Source organism: Netta rufina (assembly GCF_964035555.1).
Source record: "Netta rufina genome assembly, chromosome: 2".
Lineage (NCBI taxonomy): Eukaryota > Metazoa > Chordata > Aves > Anseriformes > Anatidae > Netta > Netta rufina.
The window spans coordinates 69,304,135-69,331,323 of record NC_140124.1 but is presented as its reverse complement, the minus strand read 5'-3'; the positions used below and the strand labels follow the sequence as shown (position 1 = coordinate 69,331,323).

At 42.0% G+C, this 27,189-nt stretch overlaps 1 protein-coding gene across 1 annotated transcript; it reads left to right on the top strand.

Annotated features, from left to right (window-relative positions):
- Positions 1-107: 107 nt before the first annotated feature.
- On the top strand, positions 108-27,189 carry LY86 (lymphocyte antigen 86). Its single transcript, XM_084282039.1, has 5 exons — positions 108-366; positions 14,672-14,758; positions 16,459-16,587; positions 23,239-23,291; positions 26,444-27,189. Exons 1-5 carry the CDS (start codon positions 246-248, stop codon positions 26,537-26,539), a joined length of 486 nt encoding a protein of 161 aa, XP_084138165.1. The 5' UTR covers positions 108-245; the 3' UTR covers positions 26,540-27,189.

Genomic DNA, 27,189 nt, shown 5'->3' with positions numbered 1-27,189 from the left:
CATTAGTTTAAACTAACATGAAGCAGAAAGCAGAAGTCTGAGCACACGGAAACAGCACCCTCCAATTCCGATTAGCCTCTTGTTTATACCACGTTGTGGTAAGCTGGAGGCTGCCTTGGCTCACTTAACCTTTCTGCAGGCGTGAACGTAGTAACTCCTGTCTCCCTCAGAGAAGGGAACAGCTCCCTCCAGAGAGGGTTAGCAAGAGACAGAGAGAACTGATCCTGCAAACTGCCACTGTCACCATGAAGACATCAAATGCTCTCGTTCTCATCTTAGTCCTGCTTTCCATCAGAGCCAGCACAGAATGGCCTACGCACACAGTCTGCAAAGAGGACAACTTGGAAATTCATTACAAAAGCTGCGGTGAGATTCTTAACATTTCCATTTTCCTTTTAGCTGAGCAACAAAGTTGTTCTTAGGCAGTGAGAGAAGCCTATAAACCAGGCAGTGAATGGAAGGGTTACATTCTCAGGCCAGCACTGGGTTTTGCAGCTGGAATGTTTTTAGTTTTTCAAATATAATGGGGTTGGTTCTCACACACACAAATCTAACTGGTTTTAGATGGAATATAATAGGAAATAATGTAACCTAATTCAGATTGTTAAATAGCTGCCAAAAATTCAGTTCAGCATGAAAGACAATTAGGATTTTTAACTTGAAGCTCAGTTACAAAAAACAGGAAGACCCTAAATCTTTATCCTTTTTTTTACCTCTGACACAGACTCTTCAACACACCAATGTGCTGTTTTCTTACCGTGTGGTTAGGCTGTGGTGATGTGCTTTCTGTCCTCCCACTTGGAGTGACAAGGGACCTGGTGTGACAGTGGGAAGGAGTTGCATTCTCAGCAGTTGCCACCATGCTTAGCAAGACCTCAGCAGCAGCACTTAACAGAGGCATTTCCCAGGGACCTCAGGGTTTGTTTGTTCTTTAAATCTGTAGAGAAGAAAAGGAGCAAGTGGCACAGGGATGACTGAAAATGAATTCACTGAATGGTGCCTGCTTTCCACCTCTTGCTTTGCTGGCCTTGTGCCTCTCCTATTGTGCTGATCGGCTTTACAACTGGGACAAAGGGAATTAGATTCACAGACGCCTCATTCATTTTCCGCACGTGATGTGAAAAGTGATTCATGGCAAATGAGCACCCTAGAGTTTGTTTTTCCAATTCATCCAGATACAAAGGCTTTCCTGGGGGGCTTTTTCTCCCCTGTAGCTTTCATGCAGTTTTGCACACCCATTAAAATAAAACCAGTGAGGGACAAGGGAAGTAAATAAATATTTGTAATGCAATTCTTCACTGGCCTGCTCCCAGGAGAACAAAGTCAGGCTTCACATATTATAAATGGGTATACTGCATTAGGAAAATATATAATTAGATATTGAATACGAGCACTGGTATTACCTTTATTTTAAGAATTCGTTGTATAAACAAATTCTGTTCCCTCTACAGGTCTCAGTTAGCATGAGATGCCTTGACACAGGGGCACGGGCTACAGTTTGAGTTGATTCAAACGATGATGAAATTTGTCTGCTGGGCACGTGTCAGTCAGGCATTGCTTCTTACTATGCACACCACTGGACTGACAAACAAAATGCATTTGTTTAGAGCATACATATCACTTGTTTGGTTTGCCACACACAGAAAGGTAACAGGAGGAGTTCATGAGGAGTTCACAGCTTGAGAAGCACAAGCCAGAGATCTCAAGTCAGGTCCCAACACGAGAGTGATTTTCTGTTCTCCTAGCCACAGCTATGGGAGATGAGAGGATTACACAGACATGGAAGCAATGCAAGAATTAAATCAGATTCCTTGTTTGAAGCCTGATTCTTTGCCCCTTATAGCTCAGGCAGATTCAGTTGTGGCAGCACTCACAACTGCTCTCAAAGTGTTCTGCCCTGCCTTTTTCCACAAGCTACCTGTACCTGTAGCACCAGACCAGGAAGCACCATTGGCATCTTAGCTGATCTATCTCATAGTCTGGTAGCTTGCATGAAACAAAACAAACGAAAAAAAGTCTTTTGGGATGAGCCCAAAAATCTATAGAAAGCCTGCTAGATGGGGAGGATAAATCAGAATACAGTCTGCGTTCCCTTTCTTCAGAGAAGATACTGCTCTTCCTGAACTCACTGGCCAGCTTGCAACAGTGATCAACCTTTCAGGAGGAGGGAAGCTTTGTCTGCACTTCATTTCACTCTTAACCATCATTTGATGTAAAGAACATAGCTTTTTTCTTTAGCTATGTCCCATCAGCTATTCTCACCCAGGAAGGAAAAGACATGCTAGTGCCTGGATTTGACAAGACCCTCTCCCAACCAACCCTCTCATGAAAACTTTGTAATGTCAGCAGGCACAGCATCAATGCTAGGCAGCTGCCCATACACTTCAGGTGTTTCAAGGGAAGGAGTACCCCAAAACCATAGGGTTGCTCATCCTTCAACGTGTTAGTGTGAGATTAAAAAAAAGTGGAAGCAGCTTCCTGGCTCACAGACCAGAGCTGGGAAAAAGGGACTATGATAACACATCCTAGCAGCCACAGAAGGCATCCCAACAAACTACTGAAGAACATTAATATGTTGCAAAACTAAAACCACACTTATTTTAAGCTGACTCCCCACGCAGGGCACCCAATCCCCAAATCAATGTTAGCCCCCCTCCATGAAACTTTCCCCCCTGCATGTCCTCTTCATTCTGATACATCCTCAAGGTATCTCCTGATCCACTGAAGATGCCAGAGAATGAGACATTTTGGGATACAATATCTACAGGGAAGTTTCTAGTATGAAATATTGGGTAAAAAAATCCCTGATCATTTCAAGAGGGTCAGGATTTCACCACTATTACGGTTACAATGAATTCTATGATGATATCAGTACACCAGGGCTGAATCAAGTAAAATCTAAGAAGGTCGGGAGAATTTTAACCAAGTACTTCACAACTTTATTTCTCAAACTCTATCAGCAGATTAATAGAGTTCAGTCTGAGAGCTTAAAATGGAGGTGTGTGTTCATTTATGCTTTGCAGTTTATCAGATCTTCTCCTATAAGGCAGCAAAATCTGATTAAAGCCAAAAGTAAGAGTTAATATACCAGTGATAAGCGTAGCAGAGAAGCTTAGCTGGCTAACTGAAGATAGAGAAAGAATAGCAGTCTTCTATACCCAGGAGCAAGTCCCAGTTCCCTGTTGAAAGCACTTGACCTAGCTGCAACCTGCCTCTATAGTGCGGTAGTTTACAGGCATGCATCAGTGCATGCCTGTATGCCTCAGTGTTACCCCGTATTCTGGATCCTACAGAAAGCATCCCCATTCACACCCAGCAGCATCAGACTAAGCAGTCCAAAAACAGGACCCTAAGGCATGTATCAAAAGAAAGGGCTGGATAAAACCCCAGTGATCAATGTCACTCACTTGGGGCGAAAAAAAAACTAAAGGAAATCAGAAGAAAATTCTCAGCAGTAAGACCATTGCAAGAAATTCAGGCTGAGAGATGGGTGGTCTAGAAGTAAATAGGCAGTACGCTGCCTCCTCCACATAACCGCAGGAGACATAACACCGAGACAGTCTATAAATAGCAAGACATTTCCCATCAGTGCCACTCTTCCTCCCAGGAAGAAGTGACAAAAACGAAGGAAGATCTCAAATGACCATAAATCACTTTAGAAACCTGGGCAGGGATCCTGAGATAAAAGCCACACAGGTTAACATCTCCAGCTGAGAAAAGAGAACCGTAATTGGCAAGTCTATGCAGAGACGTGAAAAGAATCTGCTACACAAATGGCTGATTCCTATCCCTTTTAATTTCACAGTGATTTTTACAGCAACAATGCTTTTGATCTTTCTAGCTACATTTTAAAAGGCAATTCTGTGGGAAGGGAAAGGCAGCAAGGCAGCAGTAACAGAGTGCCCTGAGCAGATTCCAATGGTACTTGATTGTCAGGCATCTAGCTGAAAGTGCAAAGTGCAATGCAGTCAGAAACTACAAAATGTAACTCTTCAATGCATCTACCAGCACCTGCCTCTAGACCATTCACATAAGCTTGTGCCAATTAGCCATGAAAACATTCTTACGAGGTACTGTTCAAATGGGACTCTCTCCATAGGGTAAAGCAGGTGACTGCTACTACAGGTGCATGAAAAGAATTTTACAAGCATTTTTACAGCTCTTTCTTAAAACTTGAGTTGGGCCTGTGTCAACAAATCAGTATTCCAGAACAGCTGTTTTTATTTCAGCCAGCATGCCCAGACCAGGGTTCCCAGTGATGAAAAAAGCTCTGTGTGAAGGTTAGGACCTTGAAGACTTCCGAACTTCTGCTGCCTGAAAATGGAGACTTCTTGACAATGCAGAAAAGGCTACTATTAAGGTAGAAGGGTCCTAAAAAGGGTCTGGAGAGAGCGGACCATTAAGGACTTTGTTTCCTAAGCACAGGAGTAAATAACACAGAATTTCAGAGAGCTTCAGGCCAGCAAAAGCTAAGTCTTGAAGGATATTCCCCAGGCTTTATAAAATGCTGTTCGGAGCATATGGGATTTTTGACTATCAGGCAGAGATGAGCAGATTTCCCAAGTCACGTTTGACTTTTTTTCATCTGAAGCCACTAGCTGAAGTTTTGAGAGGAGGAGGAATCAATCACCATTCATTTCAAACTCCAGAACCTAAACAGAAAACTGACTGTACCCTGTCTTTACAATTTTATCTATCTACAAATTTAAAAACAAACATGCAAACAAATAACAACACTCAGTGATATGGGCAACCATTTGCTATAATTAATGCCTTCTGCTAGACATAGCAGCAGCCTCTCTCGTCCCCTTCAGGGAATTATTTTTACATGCCAATGCCTCTTCCTAAAGAGAGCAGTTAGACTGAACATGTGTTGTCCACTGAGATCCACGACTGCTTGCATAGTTCTATGTCACACTTCAAGCAGGGTTATTTTTATGAAGATTTTTCCTGCCCTACACTGATAGAGTAAAAGAGAGCAGCACTGCCTGCTTTGGTGTGAGCTTGCACTGGATTGCATTTACTGGTAGAGAAAAATCTCATTTGTATTGTTTTTTAAACTTGCAAGCTCAGATTTGGATCTTGCCGGAAAAAGCCCCTTGAAGTCAACAGGGTTGTCCTGGTGCAGAATCTGCCTTGCTCAGATAAACTGTTAACCCTCCTGTTAAACTCCACTTCAAGGGAACTTCTCAGTGTTGGTTTTTATTTGTTTTGGGAAGGAGGAAGGTTGCTTGTTTGTTAGTTTTAAAAGTGAAGACTGATAGGCTGGTTAGATTACATTATCCCGATGATTTGTCTGTCTGTGCTAATAGTTTTGGTCTTATTGGTGTCCCCCTCACACACTCAGGCCCATCACATCCTTTCTCCTACATACAGAGATCAAATACACTTTCTTTTAAAAATCCTTTTTTCCTTATTTTCTTTTTCTAATAGACAACCTAACAGCCATCCTGCTAAATCAACAATACCAACTTGTAAGCAATCCTGCTATGTTGTCATTGCTGCAGCACTAATTTCACAGCATATCCCTTTCTGCTCCTACGTCAACCAAGGCTGCTGGTCCCTTCCTCCCTGGCCACAAACACATGCATCCTTTAGTTAAAGGACAACAGTAATCCGATAGCTTCAGCCGGCAAAGAAATGTCTGCAAAAACTCTCACCTCATGCATCTTCAGGGCAAATGTTCTGCTAGATGCTTGGTGAAGGAAGGCTCTTTTTCCATTATTCTTTGTTTTTTTTGGCAGACAGATTGAGCCAGATGCTTCCCTTGGACTTATTTATTTATTTCCCTCAAGCAGTCTCCAGCAATTGCTTCTGCTTCTAAATTATTTAAAGCCACATGACACCAACTCCCCTCTGATCTTTTGTTGCATAGATTGCTAATGGGCAAACAATCAAAGAACTTAAGAATTTCACTTGAAAACATTTTTTTATTTGCTCTGTCCAAGCCATCTTATTGTCATAGCCTGGCTGCTGCACTCATCTGGTATAGCTTACTTATTCCAGGGGGAAGGCCAGATGTTGACAGGCATATTTCTGGCACTGAATCCTAACAGACTGAAGCTACCATCAGAATCAAGGTAGAATGGATGTGAGTACACATGTAAATTTGCTTTAATTTTGCACATGTAAAACTTTTTAAAAAATTTTGATCCTTCCATGAACTGAAATTTCTGAGTGTGTTTCTTTCTCCACTTCATTAGAAAGGATTAAAACTTTCTTTCCCTATGTGACCTATGTTTCCCTATGTTAGATGGTTCTAACTTAATTTTACCTCATTTCAGAGAGAAAAGGGTATTTTGTAAGTTTTAAAATGTAAACAGTAAGGAGGAACAGGATACAATTTCACACCTCTGTGGTACTTTGGAAAAAAAAAAATAGGTTCAGCATGTAGACTTTGAACCATTTAGCAAAATCAATATTAATGCTTTCAATGAGACTAGTTGTGGAGAAAATTAACCTCAGCTGAACTTTTGCCACCTTGCTTTAAATTTTCCCATCTAATTTAGTTCTCAGAGATTTCCTCATGGTGCCCATTTTTTTCCCATCAAATCAATGAAGGTCCTGCATCACATACTGCAAAAGAAGGTTGTTTGTGACAGCCCATCCTGCTCATCTGCAGCTGCTAAATCTAAAATAACAGATACATTTTCCACCTATTGACTTTTACCATGTCTTCAGTTGTTGTAGCCACTGAGTCACTAAGCTATCACAAGCAGAAGGGGTAACAAAAATGTGCTCTTCTCTTTGGGAGCAAAGAGGAAAACAGGAGAGATGCATATTAAAAAAAAAAAAAAAAAAAAAAAAAAGGTGCATTTCACTACAGTTAAAAAGTACTGTGGGCAAGGCAGAACCACCATTTGCTACTGCATGCAGAATTTGAGTCTGTATGTTAACACAGCTTTGTTAGCAATGTGATAAAACTGAGATTAACTTCCTGGGTTATATAAAGTCAAAATTATCAAAAGGCACATTCACTGCATCAAGTTAGGAACAAGAACAAGCTCATAAGTGCTCCAGGGCAAAGCTTTCTGTGTAAGTGTATGAAGCATCGCTAGGCTTTCTGGGCATGGCCACATCACCTCATTTAGAGCTGCCATGAAAGCCCCAAAAAAAGCTCTGTACCCTACAATACCTACAATTTACCAAAGAAAATAGGAAAGAGGTAGGAGGTTTCGCCCAGAGAAGGTGTGGATGCCCCATCCCTGGAAGCATTTAGGGCCAGGCTTTGTACAGGTCTGGTGGGAGGTGTCTCTGCCCATGACAGGGGGTTGGAACTGGATCACCCTTAAGGGCCCTTCCAACCCAAACCAGTCTGTGATTCTATGATCAGCTTCTTGCAGCAATTTAACATCCACCAGCAAAAATACCTAGAATAATCCAAGAAAAATGAAAGTACACCTCAAAAATGCCAAAATGACTTCTGCATTATTATGTTGGTGTCACTGCAGCAACCTGAAGGGAGCTTATGGCAAACTAACATTTGAAAGGAACAGTAACAACAAGGGACAAGATGCCCAAACACTCTGCAAAGAACCACCATATACCAAACCCCAAACCTCTGATCTGTCATAAATGCTGCTTTTAGACTCAGGAGAGCTGCCGCTTGCCAAAACTAGGATCTTGAAAACTACCACAAGTTAATTCAATGCACCAGTTTCCTCTTCACCTGAAGATGGATGACTCCTGTCAAACGATCCAGTGGCGATTGGGCAGGCGGGAACCCTGCTAGTTTCCTTAGCAGAGGGAGCATGCCATTCTAATTATAGCTTACTGCCACACTCCTGTGGTGGACTTCAACCCATCCTGGGAAAATGGGAACATTCAGTCCATTTATATGCTGCTGATTACTGTTCTGTATAATCAGCAGTGAAGCCTGCTATCCCAGAGCATGGCATGTGTCTAACAGCAGGGCAGCTGCTGGTAATGTTTGGTTCTATTTCTGACACAGGCCTGCAAGTCTGTTGTGAATCCTCAGTCCTAGAGGCAAGCCCTGATACCCAGAGATCTGTCTCAAGCAGAACAATATAAAAAATGATAAAGAAGCACGTGAAGAAAGAAGAGACAGATCTGATTAGGAATACAGGCAGTTACCGTATGCATCTTACTCATGCAGTGCATGGCATTTTCTTACCAACAGAACAGAAGAACAAAGACTTTCTCTCTAATACATTCCCTGCTGGGCCTAAATTAATGCAGTTCTTTTTTTTTTTTTTTTTTTTTTGTTAGACTGCTGTAGCTGAAGCCTGCCCTGCCTCCCTTTCTCTCTCAGGCTAACTAGGACAAATCAGGATTATCAAATACAAATGCAGATCCGTGTGTGCTGTCTCTCAAAGCCAGCATCTCTCAGTTTTGCCTTCTTAAACAGGCTTAGACAAAGCTTTGTCATACCACTCAAAGCACAGCAATATCTCCCCACCCACACCTTTCCAAATATCACCACTGGCAAAAGCAAGGAAAGCCTTCATGAACCCTGAGACACTGGGCCCCCCCTCAAGCCCTTGCAAATAGCTTTAACAAGTCTGCTGTCAAGAAAGGTGGTTTGGGCAGGAAAAAGCAGGGAAAATTGAGTTAAGTTTTTGGCAGGGCTGATTTTGGTGCAAGGTAATGACACTCTCATCCCCAGACATAGCCCCAGGCTGTAGAGAGCCCCTCACCTACATTGCCTTTAGAGGCTTCCACCCAGCTCACCACCAGCTCTTTGGCTTGATACTGGGCACATCTCTTCCTCTCTTTGCTATCTGCCACACATCTTTGCTCATGGGCTGAGCCCTCCATCCCACATCTGGTCCTCACACTGCAAATGCTGTTAATATTGCAGTTATTGCCCCAGCAACACATTTGGAGGTCACCAGCCTTCTGAGTTAGTTTCTGAACATCTGCAAATCTGGGCATCAGTCATACTCTGCAATGAGCTGTATTTGAATTAGTAAGAGACAAAGCCTTAGTCCTTCATTGAAATTATTTCATAAAATGCTGGAATTACCTGGCTCCAAAACTAGGGCCATAAAAACAGGCCAGTAATGCCTTTGCCTTAATCTAACAAAACTGTAATTGCTATTTGCATTACCAGTGTTCAGTATTCTTGAGAGAGGAGTGGAAATTATTTAAATATTGCATGAACATTTTTTAACCATATTCTACATTTCTCTTTCTAGTCTTGTAGGGGGTTTTTAGATTACAGACTGTACTGAGACTGATCTTCAGACTCCACTCTACTGCCACATATGTCTTATCAGAAAGGAAGCAGAGTTATTGACTGTTAGCCACCTCAAAGAGCTTCAGGTTTAAGCAGATCTCAGAGACCACAAGTTGATAGGACTATAGGCAGTGGGGAATTCCTATGGTCTGTAGCTCCCAGGATGTTAAAGATACATCAACTGTGATTTTCCTGTTCCTTAACCTCCACGTTGCCTAATCATGTCAGAAACATACAGGAGATAAACCATACCATGGCTTCTGCAAAGGAAACCAGTGTGCCTATCTGAACTAAGAAAAAGCCTGGGCGAGTGCTTTGAAAATAAGTATCCTTATGATTAAGTAGCCACAACTGACATGATTCTCAAAATTTATTCTGCTCCACACTGAACAGAGGGTCCCTCTGCTCTTCCCAGCCACGTATGAACATGGCTGCAGCACACAGTGAAGGCAGACCTGAAGGGAAGTTCATTAAACTGAAGGTACTCAGGGAAATCTAGACATAGAACTAGAAATCTAATTCAGCTGGTGCTTCTTCCTCAGTACCTCGTAAGTAGATTCCACAGTGTCAAATATAACCTTGAGCATTCAGGTTAATTTATTTAAATAGACATTAAAGGGAAAATGTTGAGTGAATACAGAGTGAGATCCCAAACAGTTCCTCATTCTTTCCCCCCCTTTCATCACCTTGAATGTTGTAAGGACTAATGATTTAATTTTATTAAGAGCTTTGAAGGTGAGGAGTGTTGGGTAATTACTAAATGTTTCTTCCTTGTGCTTATTTCCAGCTCTTCTAGCATCAGTCTGTCCTTGTATGACCCTAACCAAGCCCAGCTATGTCATTCCACTCAATTGTACATCTTTTGTCCTAGAAGTACAATTTCTAAAGACCCAAAGCTTACTAATTTGGAGAGGCTTCTCACCTCTGCAAGAGTTACAGATGTGCTCTCCTGCAAGAAAAGCTTGAATGCTTGCTGCTCTTGGTTCGGTCATGCCACTTATTTTCGTATTCATATAAGAACAATGGGATTTAAGAGCAAGTTCAGATAAGAGTAAAGCCAGCAGAGGATAGCTAACAGGATGGTGGGGAGAAAGATAAGATAAGACAGGCTGTTCTAGAGTAGCCCAGTAAAATTCCCATAACAGGTGCTTCCCATCTGATCACGCAGTTTCTGTAATCCCCTGTTAGTGGTCTGCTAATAGCTCTGGCTCTGAAGGACACAGCTGTAGCAGGTTAAGACATTATCATTCCCAGCTGTCCACTTCATCTCCCTGATGAAGATCAACTCCCAGAGAACAGGAGACCGAACAGACATGTGGGGCACATGGACAGCCACAGCTCGCAGCCCTGTGTCCTGGTGCACACCCGTGTTCAGCAGGAGGGTGAGCTGGTGGCCCTGCAGCTGCAGTAACTGAGGCATGAAAGCGTGCCCCTGTCTCTGTCAAAGGTACAATGCCTGCAGCCAGGAGGGTCACGTAGATATACCACTGTAAGTCTGCCTGAGCTAACTTACCTAGGACATGACCTTCTGCTAAGAAAAGGAGTAGGAAAAGGAGTTCCTGAACTTTTCTTCCTAGAATTTATCTGAGCTTCTAAGCAGTACTAACTGTGTCTGCTCAGTGATCTAGAAATGCCCAGCCAACTTCACCACTGCAAGCACCTCAGAATATTAAGCCAGGCTAAAATTGTGAACTATGGTGCCACACTACAGGTTGTACATGAGGAAAACCATATACCAAGTCAATATTGCAATCAATCTCCAACATAGTACTTGGGAAAGAGTAAAACAAGAGGTATGATACAGGGGTCAGCTGTCACTCCACCTTGTAACTGATGATCAGATACATCCCAAAGTTACCTCCCACAAAGCAGGACTGTACTGCAGAAAATGCTATTTAATAAAAGCTGTACATTCAGTGTGAGATAAAGCTGAAGGCCCAGCATTAGGCATGGCATTGAGTTCAAACAGCAGGCCTAAGAGATCTTACAATGCTTCAGATCTTCAGACTGTTTACAAAGGACAAAGATTCACATCTTTCTGAAGGCAGTTGCTTGAAAGGTTTAGAACTGTCTATAGAGAAACTTCAGCCAAATCCTGTTCCTGGGCACCTTCATGATAGCCGAAAATGTTGTAACCCAAGTCTTTCTCACACAGATGTACAGAGAAATAAAAAACACAAAAAATATTCCCCACCTTCCCCCCAATAAGCAGATTTTTACTAATAAACCTCTACATGTTTGCAAAATTTCCAGCAACGTTTAAGTTTTGGTAGTATATCAAAGCTGAACTGGAAAAGCAAAACTCCGCATTCAGTTGAAGAGTTTCTAGCTTTAATTATGGAAGAGGGAGCAGATTGAAGGGAGTGGGTGGAGGGAAGTCTGGGAACATACAGTACTGTGCACTATGAAATGTTGCAGGGAAGTAGAAGGCTGAAGGGCAGCCCCACGTATTTTAGAGATTTAATGATAAATGTTATTGCTCTGCACATGTGAAAGACATAACTTGTAGTTTTTCAGTCTAACCAGCTCACTTCAGATTGAGGCAACAAGGAAGAGTAAGAATTAAACCTCCGTAAGAGAGAGACAGTGACTCACAGTTGTGCAACAGAGAAATGGCAATGGCCTTGAGTTGCTTTTGTCACACATGAGGGACTCCTCTACATTTGAAGAAAGGAGTAAGGCACACTACCTTAGTTCACAGCACACAGCTCAATCCACAAACATCTCTGCATATCAAGTAGTGTGTTTTGTTTTTTGTTTTTTTTTTTTTTTTTTTTTTTTAAAAAAAAAGTATTTCCTTTAATTTCCTTTTAGCAGCATCCTTTAGCAACAAAGCCATCCTTTCAATTGATGTCAGCAGGAGTCTGCCATGTACACTATAGTAACCAAGATGTTGGATTGCAAAGTCATCACCTGAATTTCCACAGGGAGATGGTCAGAAAATTAATTGGAGTTTAATTCACCAGTAGAAAAGTTTGTTTCACAGCAAAATAGTACCAACACAAAATCTGAGTGCTCTAATTCACGAATTTTGCTGGACTACCTCATGTGAGTGTTTTCACACACACTTCCTCACTGGGGATCAGGCAACACGTGCCTCAACACACAAGTGTCCCTCTGTGCTGCACCACTTGTGGTGGAATATGGGACACCATGGTTATGTTGCACCATGAAATAATTCACCTGGCAAAAAAGCTCAGCTCATGTACTAAACTTAAACAGCTCTGAGGTGGAGTTCCTTGTGAGAAATACATGTTTTCCAGGGAGGCTTGGTTTCATGAGCACCTTCTTTCCATCCAAGCAGTTATGGAAGATAAATTTTCAGCTAAAAACAAAAACAAAACAAACAAACAAAAAAATCTAACCCTAATACCTAATACTAATAAATAAATATTTAATTTGTTGACTAAAGCACAGCCTCTTTCTCTTGAAAACAAAAGAGTATTCATTGCAGTGCCATCTTTGATCACGTTCCCCTCTGAAAATTAAGGAACTGGCAATTTTTGTCGTTTGACAACCAGTACAGTTTGTAGGCAACAGTACCCAACGTGCTCAGGATCTGAGCAGCTGCTTCCTGAAACTTATCCATGTACCACACACCAAAAACAGAAATGAGAGGGGCTCTTGCAGAAGTCCAGAAGAAAGCGGAAACCAAGCCCTGAGAGGTGGCAGAGACCAGAGGGGAAGCAGGCATAACAGTCCTGGAGAAAAAAAAAGGAGAAGTTTGACACTCTTTCCATCTGGAGCTGGAAACTGCTCTCCTACCTGATTGCAACAACTTCTGAAGCTGCAATAACAAAGCAAAAACTGACAGGAACATGGAAAAAGAGGAAAGACCCCCTTCTGACCCCTGTCACACTTGAGTAACCAATGAACACTCACTCGCCTGTCCCAAGCAGGTCATATAACTGTAGAGACTGGTTTAGTGATGTGGAAGGAAAAAAAAAAAAATCATAGGGATACAGAGCTGTGGGAAATGACTGTGACTTTTACATATAACAAACAGTTATTTTAAATTGTCATAAGCTAGGACCTGGGAGATCCTTTTGGACCACACTGACAATCCACATGCTGCAGATTCTGGCTTGAAGATGCCAGGTCCTCCCAGTGCTTTCATTCTTTTCACGCTCGCCTAATAGACAAACAAGCTTTGGTCACCCAGGCTGGTTCCCTGTCAGCTGCTACAGCTGTGGAGCACTGCTGCAAAAATAGGGTCAGACTAGGAGCAAAAAAGATGACAGACACATTAGCTCAGACTCGCAGAAGTCACTCATGACTCAAGTTTCACCACAGCACCAAAGTAAAATTCTCCCAACCCATAATTTTCCATTCAGTAAGATGATCACCTCAAAGCACAAGCAATAATAAGTTAGAAACAGGATTCAATTCTCAAGTCTATAATTTGTCACCAACAGCTCTGTGTAAACCATAGAGCCTACAGCTGCTTCTGTGTGTGCTGCAGTTGTGCCTGGGTCCACGCCCACAGCTTCTTGGTTTTCCACAGAAGCCACCGTGAGGGCCAAGTACGCCTTGAGGCTCTCCTACAGCATACATCCATGAGTTAGATGACATCCAGCCAAACTGGCCACATCTTCTACCTCCAGCCACAGCTCTGGAAACCTCTTGCACGTGCTGCTCATTGCAGCCATGCCAGCAGCAACTGAGCTGTCAGTTGTTGCTGCTGGCTGTCACCAGAAAGTGACACATCAGCAAGCCTTCAGGCATAGTGCATAGCCTGGGGAAGGAAGGAAGAAGGTGGAAGCAGGAGGAAAGCAGTTGTGTTTGTTCAAGAGTTTTGGAGTCTTGTGCTGAGGAAGGGGTACCATGGAAAGCAGCAAGAAACACATACATCCAATGTTGGTAAGCAGCTTTACGGCTCCTTCTGCCCTCAGCTCTGCTAAGGTCTCCAAGAGAAGAAACAAGTTAGAAATATCACACAATAACAGACCCAGCATGGACCACTACAGGATCTCAGCAACAAAATTTTGCTTTTGTCTTTGGACCTTCTAATTAAATTCAGGATACAGGTTTCCAGACAATCACCAAGCGATCCTGTGACACAAATTCATTAAAAAACAGTCATCGTAATCAATTTTTTGTTTGTGCTGATGAAGGAATGGTGACACACACAACCTACGAACAGCAGTGCTAGGACTTCAGTGTCAAATGAGTACAGCCAACCCACCTCTAAGAGGAATTTGCTTTCCCTGAACTTGGTTAAATTTTCCACCCAGCAGGTTGTAGCCACATCTGAACGTGTTTCAGATTGAAGTGGCAGGAAGGACAGACAGAAGTAGCTAGTAAACATGGCATGTAGGAGCTTTGAGCCCATCTTGGAACATTTCTAGGAAATCTGTAATGCTTTTGTTGTTGTTGTTGTTGTTGTTGTTTTGTGTGTGTGTTTTTTTTTTTTTTTAAAGCACTTTGTAGTTTTATTGCTCTTGTTACCCATTGCTTTCTATTTCCTGACAGATCCCCAGCAAGACTTTGCTTTCAGCATTGACCGTTGTTCTGATGTCGCAACCCACACCTTTAACATCAGAGCTGCCATGGTCCTAAGTAAGTGAATCACTATTTCCTTGTGCCAAAAGCAGGTAATTCACCTGTAAGTGCTGATATTAAGTAAGCTAGGGCGACAACCTCCGATAAAATAAAAATGGGCTTCATTTTTGAGAAGTTTCAAAACCTGCTTGAGGCTAGAGAAATGGCAGTTCTGTTACCAGCTCTGCCTCAGACAATGTATTCAGCCCTCAGCCCCTATCCCTCTCCTACCCTTCATCTGTACATATGAGCCGCCAAGGTGGGGGCTGGCTCTAGAGCTTTTCTTCACAAAGAAATCATTTGGGGAAAGTCCTGCTGAATGAGATGGCTACAGCACCCACAATCTCGTGTCAGCACCCGCAGCGCTTCCCAAATTGCCAAGGCTTACCCTTGCACCTTCTTGCAGCCCCGTTGGCCCCAAGTTCACCTTGAACCTCTACTGCTACAACAAATATGAGACTGTGCTGCTGTATACTCCTTCTCTGAACAGGAGTTTGTGTGCCAAGCATCTTTTAACACTTAGGAATGCTTCCTTACATGTAAAGGTCATCCTCCTGACGGATGTGCTGCCCTTTTCCCTGGAGCACCTGTTATCAGATGGCTGCAAAGTTAAACAAGCCTGCGCACCACATTATAGGCGTTTGCAAATACCTTTCCACCTGTCGTGGTTTAACCTGGCTGGCAGCTAAACACCACGCAGCCATTCGCTCACCCTCCCCCCTCCCTCTCTGGGACGGGGGAGAGAAATGGAAAGTGAAGCCCGTGAGTTGAGATAAAGACAGTTTAATAAGACAGGAAAATAATAACAAAATAATAATAACAATAATAATAATAATGTTACAATGGTGATAATAGGAAAATAATAATAACATGTACAAACAAGTGATGCACAATGCAATTGCTCACCACCCGCTGACCGATGCCCAGCCTAACCCCGAGCAGTCCGGCCCCCTCCCCCCGGCTAGCCACCCCTATATATTGTTTAGCATGACGTCAGATGGTATGGAATACCCCTTTGGCTAGTTTGGGTCACCTGTCCTGGGTCTGTCCCCTCCCAGCTCTTACTGCACCCCCAGCCTGCCTGTTGGCAGGACAGAGCAAAAGGCTGAGATGTCCTTGGCTTGGTATAAGCACTGCTCTGCAACAATTAAAACATCGGGGTGTTATCAGCACTCTTCTCATCCTAAGCCAAAACACAGCATTCCACCAGCTACTAGGAAGAAAATTAATTCTGTTCTAACTAAAACCAGGACACCACCAAATCAGATTACAGGGCCTCCCTCTAGATCTGGTAGCCTCCTAGCACTACTTATCTGCCATGCTGGTCCCTGACACAGGGCAACCATCCCAAGCCAGATATTCAGCCACAGGCTGCTCCAGGGGGCACACTGGACATGGCCACGCTGCTAGGGACAGAAGGGAAAAAAGAGTTTAGGTGCGTGGACACATGCTTTCCTATGCCACTTGATCTCAGGATCAGAGAATTGTCATGGGCATAATTTACAATAAAAATATAAGCTATGCCTCTCGTTATATCTACCTTGAGAAACTTGGAGACCTGCTCCTGAAACATGTATTTCTAAGTATCAAGAATCCTCAGTGAAGAGAAAATGTTTAATGGCTTAAAAACTGGAGGGGAGGATGGGGTGAATGGAAAATAAATTAAAGCTGTTTACTCTTGCACTTTTTCTGAACACTCCATCCTTCTTTCTGTGTAGGACACAGCATTAAGGAACTGTACGTCAAGGCTGATCTGATCATAGGTGGGAAGACCGTTCTAAGCTACTCAGACACACTTTGCGAGCCTGGTCATTCTCAGCTTATTTTCTGTGGAAAGAAGAAAGGAGGTAATTTAGGTAGCACTCTGAAATGTTTGATGGCTACTGAATACTCCAACCAGGATGCACCTGCTGTGCTGCTGAACGTACCAATACATCATAATGTTCTGTTTACTTCAACAGCATGTTAATGGATGACAGAAACACAGTAGGAAAGAGATGTTTTAATTTTAGAGCCTGCATTTCCTTAACCTGTTTGCTTGCTTTTCTTTTAATCACAGAATATTGCGCACACATGGGATTTCACATCCATAAAAAATAAGTTTAGTAATGTGTCCACATCCAACTGCAGAGAGGTTCATAAGCCCTATTTATAGCCACATGGTTGTCATGTGAGCAAAAAGTACTACGGAACTAGCCTTTATTTTTGTCAGAGGAAGGGCTGAGCAAACAAACAAGGCATTCTGAACACATTCTTTACTATTAAGCAAATAACACATCCTGTCCTTAAAGGCAGTTTCTAACACACTTTAAGGACTATGCTTGAATAAGGATCTTTGGATCAAGATAGTATTTGATACCATCTCTGCTTTGCACCTTGTTTCTGCCTACTGTGTGACTATGCTGCAGTTGGATGAATACAGCTCATGCCAGTCAAGCTGCCAGCCAGCAGCTGCCAGCCTCACACTAGTTGGTTTACAGCAGCATTAGCTGACCGCAAAAAACAGGCATTGTTGTTTTCATGGGGGCCTGTGCACCTCAAGGTCCTTCTGCCATGATCCAGGCCAGGTAGTGCAAAGCTAGCCACAATATGTCCAGAAAGAGCTATGGTCATGTCTCTGGACTGTAAAATTCACATATCATAAACAGTCATTTTGAAATCCCTCTTACATCATGAGTGTCCTCTATGTTGATTTTAAAACAAAGAGGTGGAACTGTAGGGAAGTCTGCCACAGAGCTCTTAGAGAATCAGTTAGTTTCAGGAGCTCCACTTTCCTTGCATTCATTTGCATCTTCATCATGATAATGCTGCAACAATTCATGTGCAAGGGCTATGAGTCTGACAATCAAGCGCAACACTATTGCTATGACTGCCCCTGGAAAATTACTAAAACATTTCATGCAGTATAGAAATATCACAAAGAATAATAGAGAAATGCTGCATGAGCAACCAATTATGTAAATCCCATAAGCCAGATAGACACACACACACACAAAAAGAAAGTTTTAGAGGTTTCTTCAATTGTGTATTAAATTATAAGAAAAAAATAACTACCACAGACCTCGTGAAAAACTACCTTGTTTTCATGAAGTACTTAATAACGTCCTTTAGAGAACACATTAAGAAGTGGAGCCAGTCCTGAGTAGAGCACAAACTGCCCTTCACACATTAAGCTACAAAGCCAAAACCTCCTGGGGTTTCCAATTCTCTTAATCTTAGACTGACAGGTGATTGTTTCTACTAATTGAAGCACACAATGATATAAAGCCATAGTTGACTGGTGAAATAATATTACGTATCTTTGTTTAGAAGCATCCCTAAGTTGATTTGAGGACCTCTGCACCCCTACCGTGTTCAGTAGCTATTTTTATTTAGTAATTAAATCACAGTGGGAAAGAAGTGAACTTTCTCAGACTAAGGTTCAAACTGAAAGCATGGTATTTCTTAATTAGTTGACATTTGATTCTAACCCATGTTTTAGAAAGTGTGCTCAATACCTGTTTGAGGCAATTCAGCACAACCATATTTTGACCATATTAGCACAACTGTAAATCTGACCACAAAAGACAATATTGTGAATAGTCAAGTATGCAGCCTAGCAAAAGTGTAGGGTAGATGACTCTTAACAATGGAAGCTTTGCGTGCAGAGCCGTGTTTCCATGTTGTATGGACAGCATTTCCAACATTAGTCAAATCCGACATGAGCTTAAATACAGTTCTACACACAGCATGCTTGCCTACCACAAGAAGGACAAAAATTACCTCTGCCTCCCTCTTCCAAAGTGACAAATAACATAAAATAAAAGTTCTATTGCAGATTTTGTTGGTCCACTGGCATGCACAAGCAGAGAGGAAGTTACAAGGAAGAGAGATTTGTAAGAGATGGATTTGGCAAAGTTTTGGATGTTGCCTCCCTCCAAGTATAATAATTATATACCATATATACAGTATATAATACCTAGTATGGCTGCAGGTTTCATGTTCATCATAATCATAGTATTTACTATTTATGTTAAACAAACCTCACATCTGGCACAGCTCACCGGGAATCCCAAAAAGGATTGAAGGTTTTTGTTTGAGTTATATCCCTGTTGAGAAGTTGCAAGCTCAAAGGTTGCAAGGAAATAGGCCATTGTTCACTTAAGAACAGCAATAACAAAAAAAGAAAAACAACTGCTAAATTCTTTGTGGTATAACACGAGCTCAGCTCTTCCTTTATTTTAATAGAAAGTGGTTATTCTCCACTTCCTCTAAAGAAAATAGTTACATAAGATTTAACAGATTTCTCAATGCAATCACTAAAATCAGAAAAAGAGACCTAGCGTGGTAATATTTAGCAGTGTGCCAACCACAACTTGCAGGCTTCAACAAAACTTCTTGGTGAAAGATGCTAGCATACTCTGCAAGTTTGCAACTTTTCTTTCAGCCCCAACTGAAGAAAGCACCAGAGAACTGGCACAATTCCCTGTGCGCACTCTCAAAACAATACAAAAACACCCCTGACTTTAGACCTCCACTCTACGCATTATTGCTTCTTCTGCTAGGTTTTACAGTGAGTGTTTCCAAAAAAGTATTTATGAATAAAAATAGAGAACGAGGCATAAATTACAGAACTGGGTATCACTTTGGGAGTTTAGATACATTTTTTTTTCCAAAAAAGCAGCTACACCACAAAGCTAGGTCTTGTACTGATATACAATGCCATCTTGCTTAGCCCCTTCATATCACTTTTTCATCCCCAGTAAAGAGAGTGAATGTTTCTCATCCAGCTATGTATTTATATACATTTTTCTCACTCAACTGTATATCTATAGCTGGCAGTTATTCAGATCATTCCTGCATCCCTGAAACTCACAAAAGTTTTGTGTCAATTGCATGGGTGCAAGATCGTGTCCTAGAAGAACTCCAACATGGAGCATTTAAGTTCTAAAAAGATTTAAAACATAGAAAAAGAAGAGGTGGGTGCAGATGTACAGGGCCTTTATATAGTACAAGAGTGTGAGAACGTTTAAGATTTTCAGTGCAAGGAAGATTTGAGAAAGAGGAGTGAGAATTTCATTATAGGTGTTTTGTCAGGAATGAGAAGCATCTTCGTGGTAAATGGTAACTAGTAAGTTGAAGTAATTCTCGGGAAGTTCTTACACATTTGAAAACTCTGCGTCAAACTGGAAGCTACCAGAGGCCTTTTCACTGACAGGGAAAAGGACTAAGTTACTTTTGGTAGAAATAGTAGAGGAAAGCTAATACAAATACAGTAATATTACCTTGAATCAATGGTGGATTAGAAATGTTTCCCAGGATGCTCTATAGAAATCACATTCAGTTAAGTCTTTAAGGAGAAGAGCTGAACATGGAAGGCAGGCTAAAAGCACATCACTGATGACAGCACACGTTATAGGTGCTATAACTTACCAGACTAATAATGACATAGGGGACCTTTAATTAGGAAAAATGTAGTCATGATTTATGCTGTTCCCAATAATGTAAATATACAGTCATGCATTTGTGCAACTACAAAAGCATCTGGGCTTGCTCTGTGAAGACCACAGAATTCTTTCAATGAGCTTGGCTCAGTGTTTGTGACAGTTACAGCCACTGAAACAGATGTGTTCATCCTCTTTCAATGTAGGAATGCAAAAGAGTATATGAGTATATGAAGGATGCTGTGATAAACTACAGCCCTTAAAGCCTTGGAGAATGTTTACACTTCTGGAACTGTAGCAGAAATCTCCATGTGAGAGGAACACGGAATGGGCTGTGAGAAGCCTGATCCAGACAATTTAGGCACCAAGAAGATTGCTATAGTCAGAAATGAGTATGAACAATAAAATTCACAGATCTACGATTCTATATTATTTCATAGCAGGTCTCAACTAAATGAAAAGTAAAGCTGCTTTTGCTTTCCTATCAGAATATACATGCAAAGCAGCACAGTCCTTTTTCACAGTTACTTAAGCAAGGAGGGTCACAGGAGCTTTGTGTGGGCCTGCTACAGAACCACACAATGGTTGATGCTGGAAGGGACCTCTGGAGATCATCTAGTCCAATCCCCCTGCTCAAGCAAGTTGCCCATGACCACATCCAGGTAGCTTTAGAATGTCCCACAGGATGGAGACTCTGCAACCTCTCTGGGCAGCCTGTGCCAGAGGTCAGTCACTCTCACAGCACAGAAGTGCTTCCTGATGTTCAGACAGCACCTCCTCTGTTTCAGGTTGTGCCCATTGCTTCTTGTCCTGTCACTGGACACCACTGGAAAGAGCCTGGCTCTCTCCCATGTTTGTTACGGAACAAATATGGAGCTACCACAAGTCAGAGCAATCAAAGAAAACAGGGAGAGGTGAGGCAGAGCCCTGAGTCTGCCTTCATCTAACTGATGTAATCATTACTTTGTCATAGCAAAGAGGGACAAAACGGCTTCTGCCTGTAGCAAAAGAGAGATCAGCGTTGCCATCCTTTCAGAAAAAAAAAAAACATATGGCCTGATGACTTCTATTTCATTTTGACATATAGGTTTTGCAGAGCTTGGATACTGTTTCTCTGCATTTAGAATCTGGACAGCTTTCCAACAGCCTAGGTGAGACACTAAAGAACTACATGATCCAAGCCGAGTTTCCATATCCCAGAGGAAAAGGATTTCAGGGAAAGGCGATTGTTCACAGCCCAGTTTACTCTCTCTCCTCCTCTGCTGTCATCTAAGATGTGCTAAATTCAGAGATGACTGAAGGAGGGACAGATAAGGCCCATTTTAGGCCCTCTACTGAAAGCAAGTGCATATAAACCATGAGCCATTCCAATGCAGGGTCCGCACCACTCTGGGGGTGCAGCTCACAACATGCCTTAGCTCACATCCACACACGTACATGTACATCCCAAGTCCCAAGAGAGTCACTCATCACATAAGTCGTGCAGTAAGCAATGCCTTTAACTCCTATTTAGGCTCTAGTAAGTTGTGAACTGAGAAGTGGGCTGTGCTGTATTTTTAAGATTCTTGAGTCACCACTCTCTGCCGCGGAGATGTGTCAGACTCCAGGGCTTTCTTCATGCACAGAAGCAAGCAGTGATGGCAACTGCTCTTTGAATAAAAGACTTCTTGGTGTCTGGGTGAGGTGGCCAGGGAAGCAGAGGGGAAGGAAAACAGTCTGAGTGCTATAATGCAGTTGATCAGTTTTGGAGTGAGAAGCCAGAATGTACTGATTCTATTCAATTTGGGTATTATTTTTTTTCAGGGAGACACTGGGAAGTCCTGCTTTTCTCCACCTCCCAGAATCATCAGGGCATTACATTTAACAAACTTCTCATTAATACAAAGCTGTGGGACACTGGTGATGTCTCAGGTTTCTGCTACTCATTTCCTAGTGCATATTATAGTTACGATTCTTTAATTTAAGTTTGTTAAATGAAGGCATTGACTAGAAGACATTCTGTACACTTGTTTCCATTTCAGATACCTATCGCATGGTGGGATGGACCATATGACAATCATGTGACAAATCTTTTGTCCACCCTTTAACAAGGAACAGTTAAAGCAACGCAGAGATACTGGACTAAAACAACTTTTTAGGATTGACAAGCATCAAAATGCCAGCACATGCTCAAACACGATGAAACACTTACTCCTCTGTCACTGTCAAAGTGAAGAATATTTCATGACACCTACAAAAGAGAATCCTTAAACAGTTCTTAGTTTTCCATGACTTCTGTAGGGCAAGTTGTGCAAGAAATTCTGTACCAAAACATCTACGAATTTTATTTTCAGTCAAGTCTACACAGTTTGGCCCAGTAAGCTATGAAAAAGTAGGAGGAACTGCAGAACAGCTTGTGAATTCTGTCCATTAATGCTAAAGTTGCCCTTTCTTCCACAGTGAAGAGCAAGCATGTCTTGCAATTAAGGAGATGGAGATTGGAAGGTGCAACTCCTGGGCTCCATTCCAGTCACCGACACAACTCACGATGGCTTTAGCACATCATGTAACTTCTTGGTGAATGCTCTTTCAGTGAGATAGACATGTTCTTATTACTTTAAGGTCATGTTCAGCAAGCAGTCAGAACTCTACACCTACAGAAACACTCAGCTCAGATTTACCATTCTGCTAATTCTAAGCAAAAAGTACAGCTCAACTGTTGAATCCCCAGGTGTTTAACAGATCATGCTAAAGGGCTCATGTCTAGCAATTTCCTGCTCCCCTTTCATTTCCCCATTTGCAGGATGCATACTGACATACGGACACCCACCTGGTTGTGCAAAGCCGGGGCCCCCTCCTTTATCTTCTTGAGCCCAGGCTCTGCCTTCCCCATAAGGCAGTACACGTCCTGACATTTCTTTCAAGAGGGTTGTTGCAAGACTGTGTATTGAGCACTTTGCAGTTCTGTAACACTTGTCACTGGAGCACTTTGAAGTGCTATTACCAAAAAAAAAAAAAAAAAAAAAATGTCTATCAGAGGCTTGTTTCCTTCATGTGCTATGTGGTGTCTAACCACCCCTCATTTCTGCTTTTCAGAACACCTCTACTATGAGGGACCTGTCACACTGGGGATCAAAGAAATCCCACAGGTAAGATTGCCATAGATGTGCTCTCAAGCAGAAGGGCTTTCTGGATGAGGTGTAGTCCTCTGACCATAAGCAACAGCAGCAGCATATTACAAGCTTCCCCAGCTGGCACACTGCATCATGGCTAATCTTTGTCAACATGAAATTAAGAGGCTTTGTTTAAAAAGCAACAAAGACACCATTATCCAGAGACAGCCAGGCTTTCTTCAAATAGGAGATCCCCTCTACCAGCACTAACTCACACAGACATACAGTTCTTTAGTAGACTTTTCTTCTATTTATCTTAAACTGGCAACAAACAATGCAGCTTCAAGTGACTCCTGAGAGACTAAAGCTGCAGTTCAACTCACTCCTTGCTGTGCTGAATAATTTGGAGAGTCTCATTCATCCTCACAGACTATAAAGGCAATTTGGATAACTATTGCAATTGCATGCATTTCATTGTACGTATATAGTTTTAGGTAGTGACAGATTTCTTCTAAGTTACAAATAAAAGTCCAAGTTATGAGACCAAGAGCACTTTAAGGTTCCACGAGGCCAGAGGATAAGAGATGAATTTCTCAGAAGGCTGAGAAAGCAGGCAGTGCTTAGGCATTGCTCTTACTGAGTTGCTTGGTTGTCCATTATAGATGCTCTTTACAAGCAGTCTTCTTCACACTCAGCTAGGTCTCCTTCCTAAACCTCAACCAAATCACATTGCAAAGCTAGATAGGTTTTAAATGCTGAAAGCAATATGGTCTGTCGTAACCAGGCACAACTTGAAGCGATATTTTATGGTCAAAAACAAATGATTTCTAGCCAGATACCTGAAAAATGGGACTGAAGGGGAGAAGGCTAGATCTGGATCATCAAGAGATCTGTTTGAGTACATGGGGAGGAAGGAACCACAGTCACCACTGTGAAAGCATGCAGCTCAAGTGGTCAGTCAAACACCCCTTAGATTTACTGGCACAGAGAAGTACACCATGAGCTCTCAGTTCTACAACAGCTGACATAAAAATTTATGCCTCAGCCTCAAAAATGGGGATCTGGGGCCTAATCAGCACTGGATTGGTCCAGGCACAAGAAAAGATGACAGGATCAGAATAGGGATAGAGGACAAGGACACACGTCCTGGAGAGCTAAGCTTGCCAGGTCCTGCACAGGTTAGAAGAATGATAGCTGGGTTTGGGGAGATCAAGCCTCCATAAAAGCAGCTATCATCTCAGCCTTCCTCCGCTGATAGCTGCAACCATAGCCTTCACTTTCCAGGCTCTCCTACAGGGAGCTGAGCTCCCTTACGCAGGCTGTTATCCCTGTTATCCCATCCTTACATCCCAGGCTTCCCTAAATGCCATGCCTAGAGATACCATGCCAATGCCTAACGTGTATTCCCCCCACCACAGCACAGAGAAATACCCAAGCTTGGATCACTCAGCATCCTGCTCCAAGAGCAGCTTTTCTAACATACTGATGACACTTCTGTAGTAAAGGCTCTAAAGAAACTTAGACACAGGTCTCCAGACAAGGAGAAAGCCTTGAAAACATCCACACAGAGCAGCAGAACTCCAATCATGGGCAAATTAGCTGAATTTGGAGCCAGAAACATTAAGACTGTTCGCTATCTTGTTTTAATAACAATTTTTACCCATGAGGAAATTATTATTCTGGAGAATGAAAAAAATCTAGTCATTAATGAGCAATGGAAATGAGTTATTAAAAACTCACTTCCATGAATAAAACTATAAACTTTTGGAGAATTAACATGCTTGTGAGAAAGGGAATAGGAAGCCTTCACTGTTAATTAATTGATCAGGCAAATAATGCCATTCTTCCATGCAGCAATCAGCTTCTGCTCATTACAGAGAAGTCTCATCTGACCAGCCCAAGGGACCCTTAGACAATCTGTACAGCAATTACAACAAGGCTGTATTCTCATGAGCATGTTGCCATTGGGCCTCTCTCTAAATTTGGATGTTACACTTAGCTTGATACTCTCTGTGAGGAAAGATGGCAGATATTGCCTTTGAAATCCCATGGTAAAAGGAGAATGGCAAGGAGCACAATTAATTCTAGCTGTACCTCTTTCTGCTTCACAACCAGAGAAGTCCTGAGCAGGGCAAGAACTTCCTATGGTTCAAGGCCAGGAGGCCACTGATGCCAAGTTCTCCTCTTCTGCTGGTTTGCCTACCCCAGGTTTTACTCCCTTACAAACTCCAGAGAAAACAAATGCCACAATGCTAGCAACCCAGCGTCACAGAACAGTTGAGGTTGGAAGGGGCCTCTGGACATCTTGTCTCAGACTGATCCCCTCCTCAAGCATGGTCACCTAAAGCACATCACACAGGATCACATCCAGGTGGGTTTTGAATATTTCCAGAGAAGGAGACTCCACACACTCTCCATGCAACTTGTTCCAGTGCTCTGCCATGCTCACAGTAAAGAAGTTTTTTTTCAAGAGGATGAAATTTCATTCACCTCTTCTGAACCTCATAAGTGAGCCTTGACACCTCCCTGCCCACTGCACCTCCAGACACCTGGAGAGAGCAGTTATGACCAACACAAAAAAAGCCATGGCACCTTTAAGGCTGAGATTTTTGCCCTTCGACAATACAAGTTCTGTCCCTAAAAAAAAGATACTAGTGTTTGCCTCACAATTTGAAGTTAAACTACCACTTGTTTTACTGAATAAGAGTTCATCACAGTTTGACTCATCTATACACACATCCCCAAGATGCCATCTTTTATAGAAATTCATATGCATCAATAACAGTGTACACGGTGAACAAGATCCAAGAAAGAAGGGCCAGACAGACAACTGAGCACCTCCTCTCCTTCCAGTTACTAAACAGCACAGGCCATACTGTGCTTGCTCACAAGAAACATGAGAAACAATACAGATTTAAATGGAATTTTTATGCATCAAAACATTTCATTCCCCCCATTGTTTTAATTTTGAACTTGTGCTGTCAGCATTGATATTTCTGAAGAGCATATTTTGGCAGAAACTATGGGCAACTCCTTTACCAGCTGAAACATTTGGACAGGAAACATTTCAGAGAAACTTGATGGGAAAAGTATTATTTTGTTTCTAGGAAAATGACTCGCTCATAGAAACTGAAGCAATTATTTACTACTCGTGGACTAATCTCTCGCTTTGTGTTTGTTTCATACAGGGAGAGTACACTGTTTCAGCAAGGCTGACTAATGAAGATCATGCCACTGTTGCTTGTGCTGATTTTACTGTGAAAAATTATTTAGATTATTATTAGCAACTAAAATAACGTACCCAGACCAATTTCATTAAAGCTACAGATTACCAAAACTATTCAAGCCAATTGAATTGCTTGCATGCTGCAATAATTCTGAAGGAAATAATTCCCATATGGTGGTTCTGATGCTGTTCCTCTTTATAATTCAGTTTTCAAGAAGTCAGTAGACCCTCTAGTGGTAATTTTATCTCTAAATGCACACTGTAGCCCACTTTTTGCTTTTAATACATACAGCTGCAAATAGAAAGCATTTGATACCAACATTCTCATCTCACGATGAAAATAGGATGAGGCAGAACAGGCGAGAGCCAAAACAGTTTTTGCAGTAAGCTATGGAGGTATCCATTTCTAACACAGGCTAAAGAAGATTTTCATATGTATTATGTAGTTACACCCCTCAATGCTTTCAATCTTCCCTGAGGCCTGTCTGGAGCCTCTGATTGTATAGATTTTGTTATAACTACAGAACAAAAACATGATGAATGTGCCTCTTTTCAGCACTCCATGTCCAGTCATGGTATTGATATTACGTCAGGCTTCAGGACTCTACATGCATTTGTTTGTTCATCAATGTTTTTGTGATATGCAAATTGTTCTATTTCTAATCTATGTGCTTGTCTTGCTTCTTGATCAATTTGTAATAAAAGAAA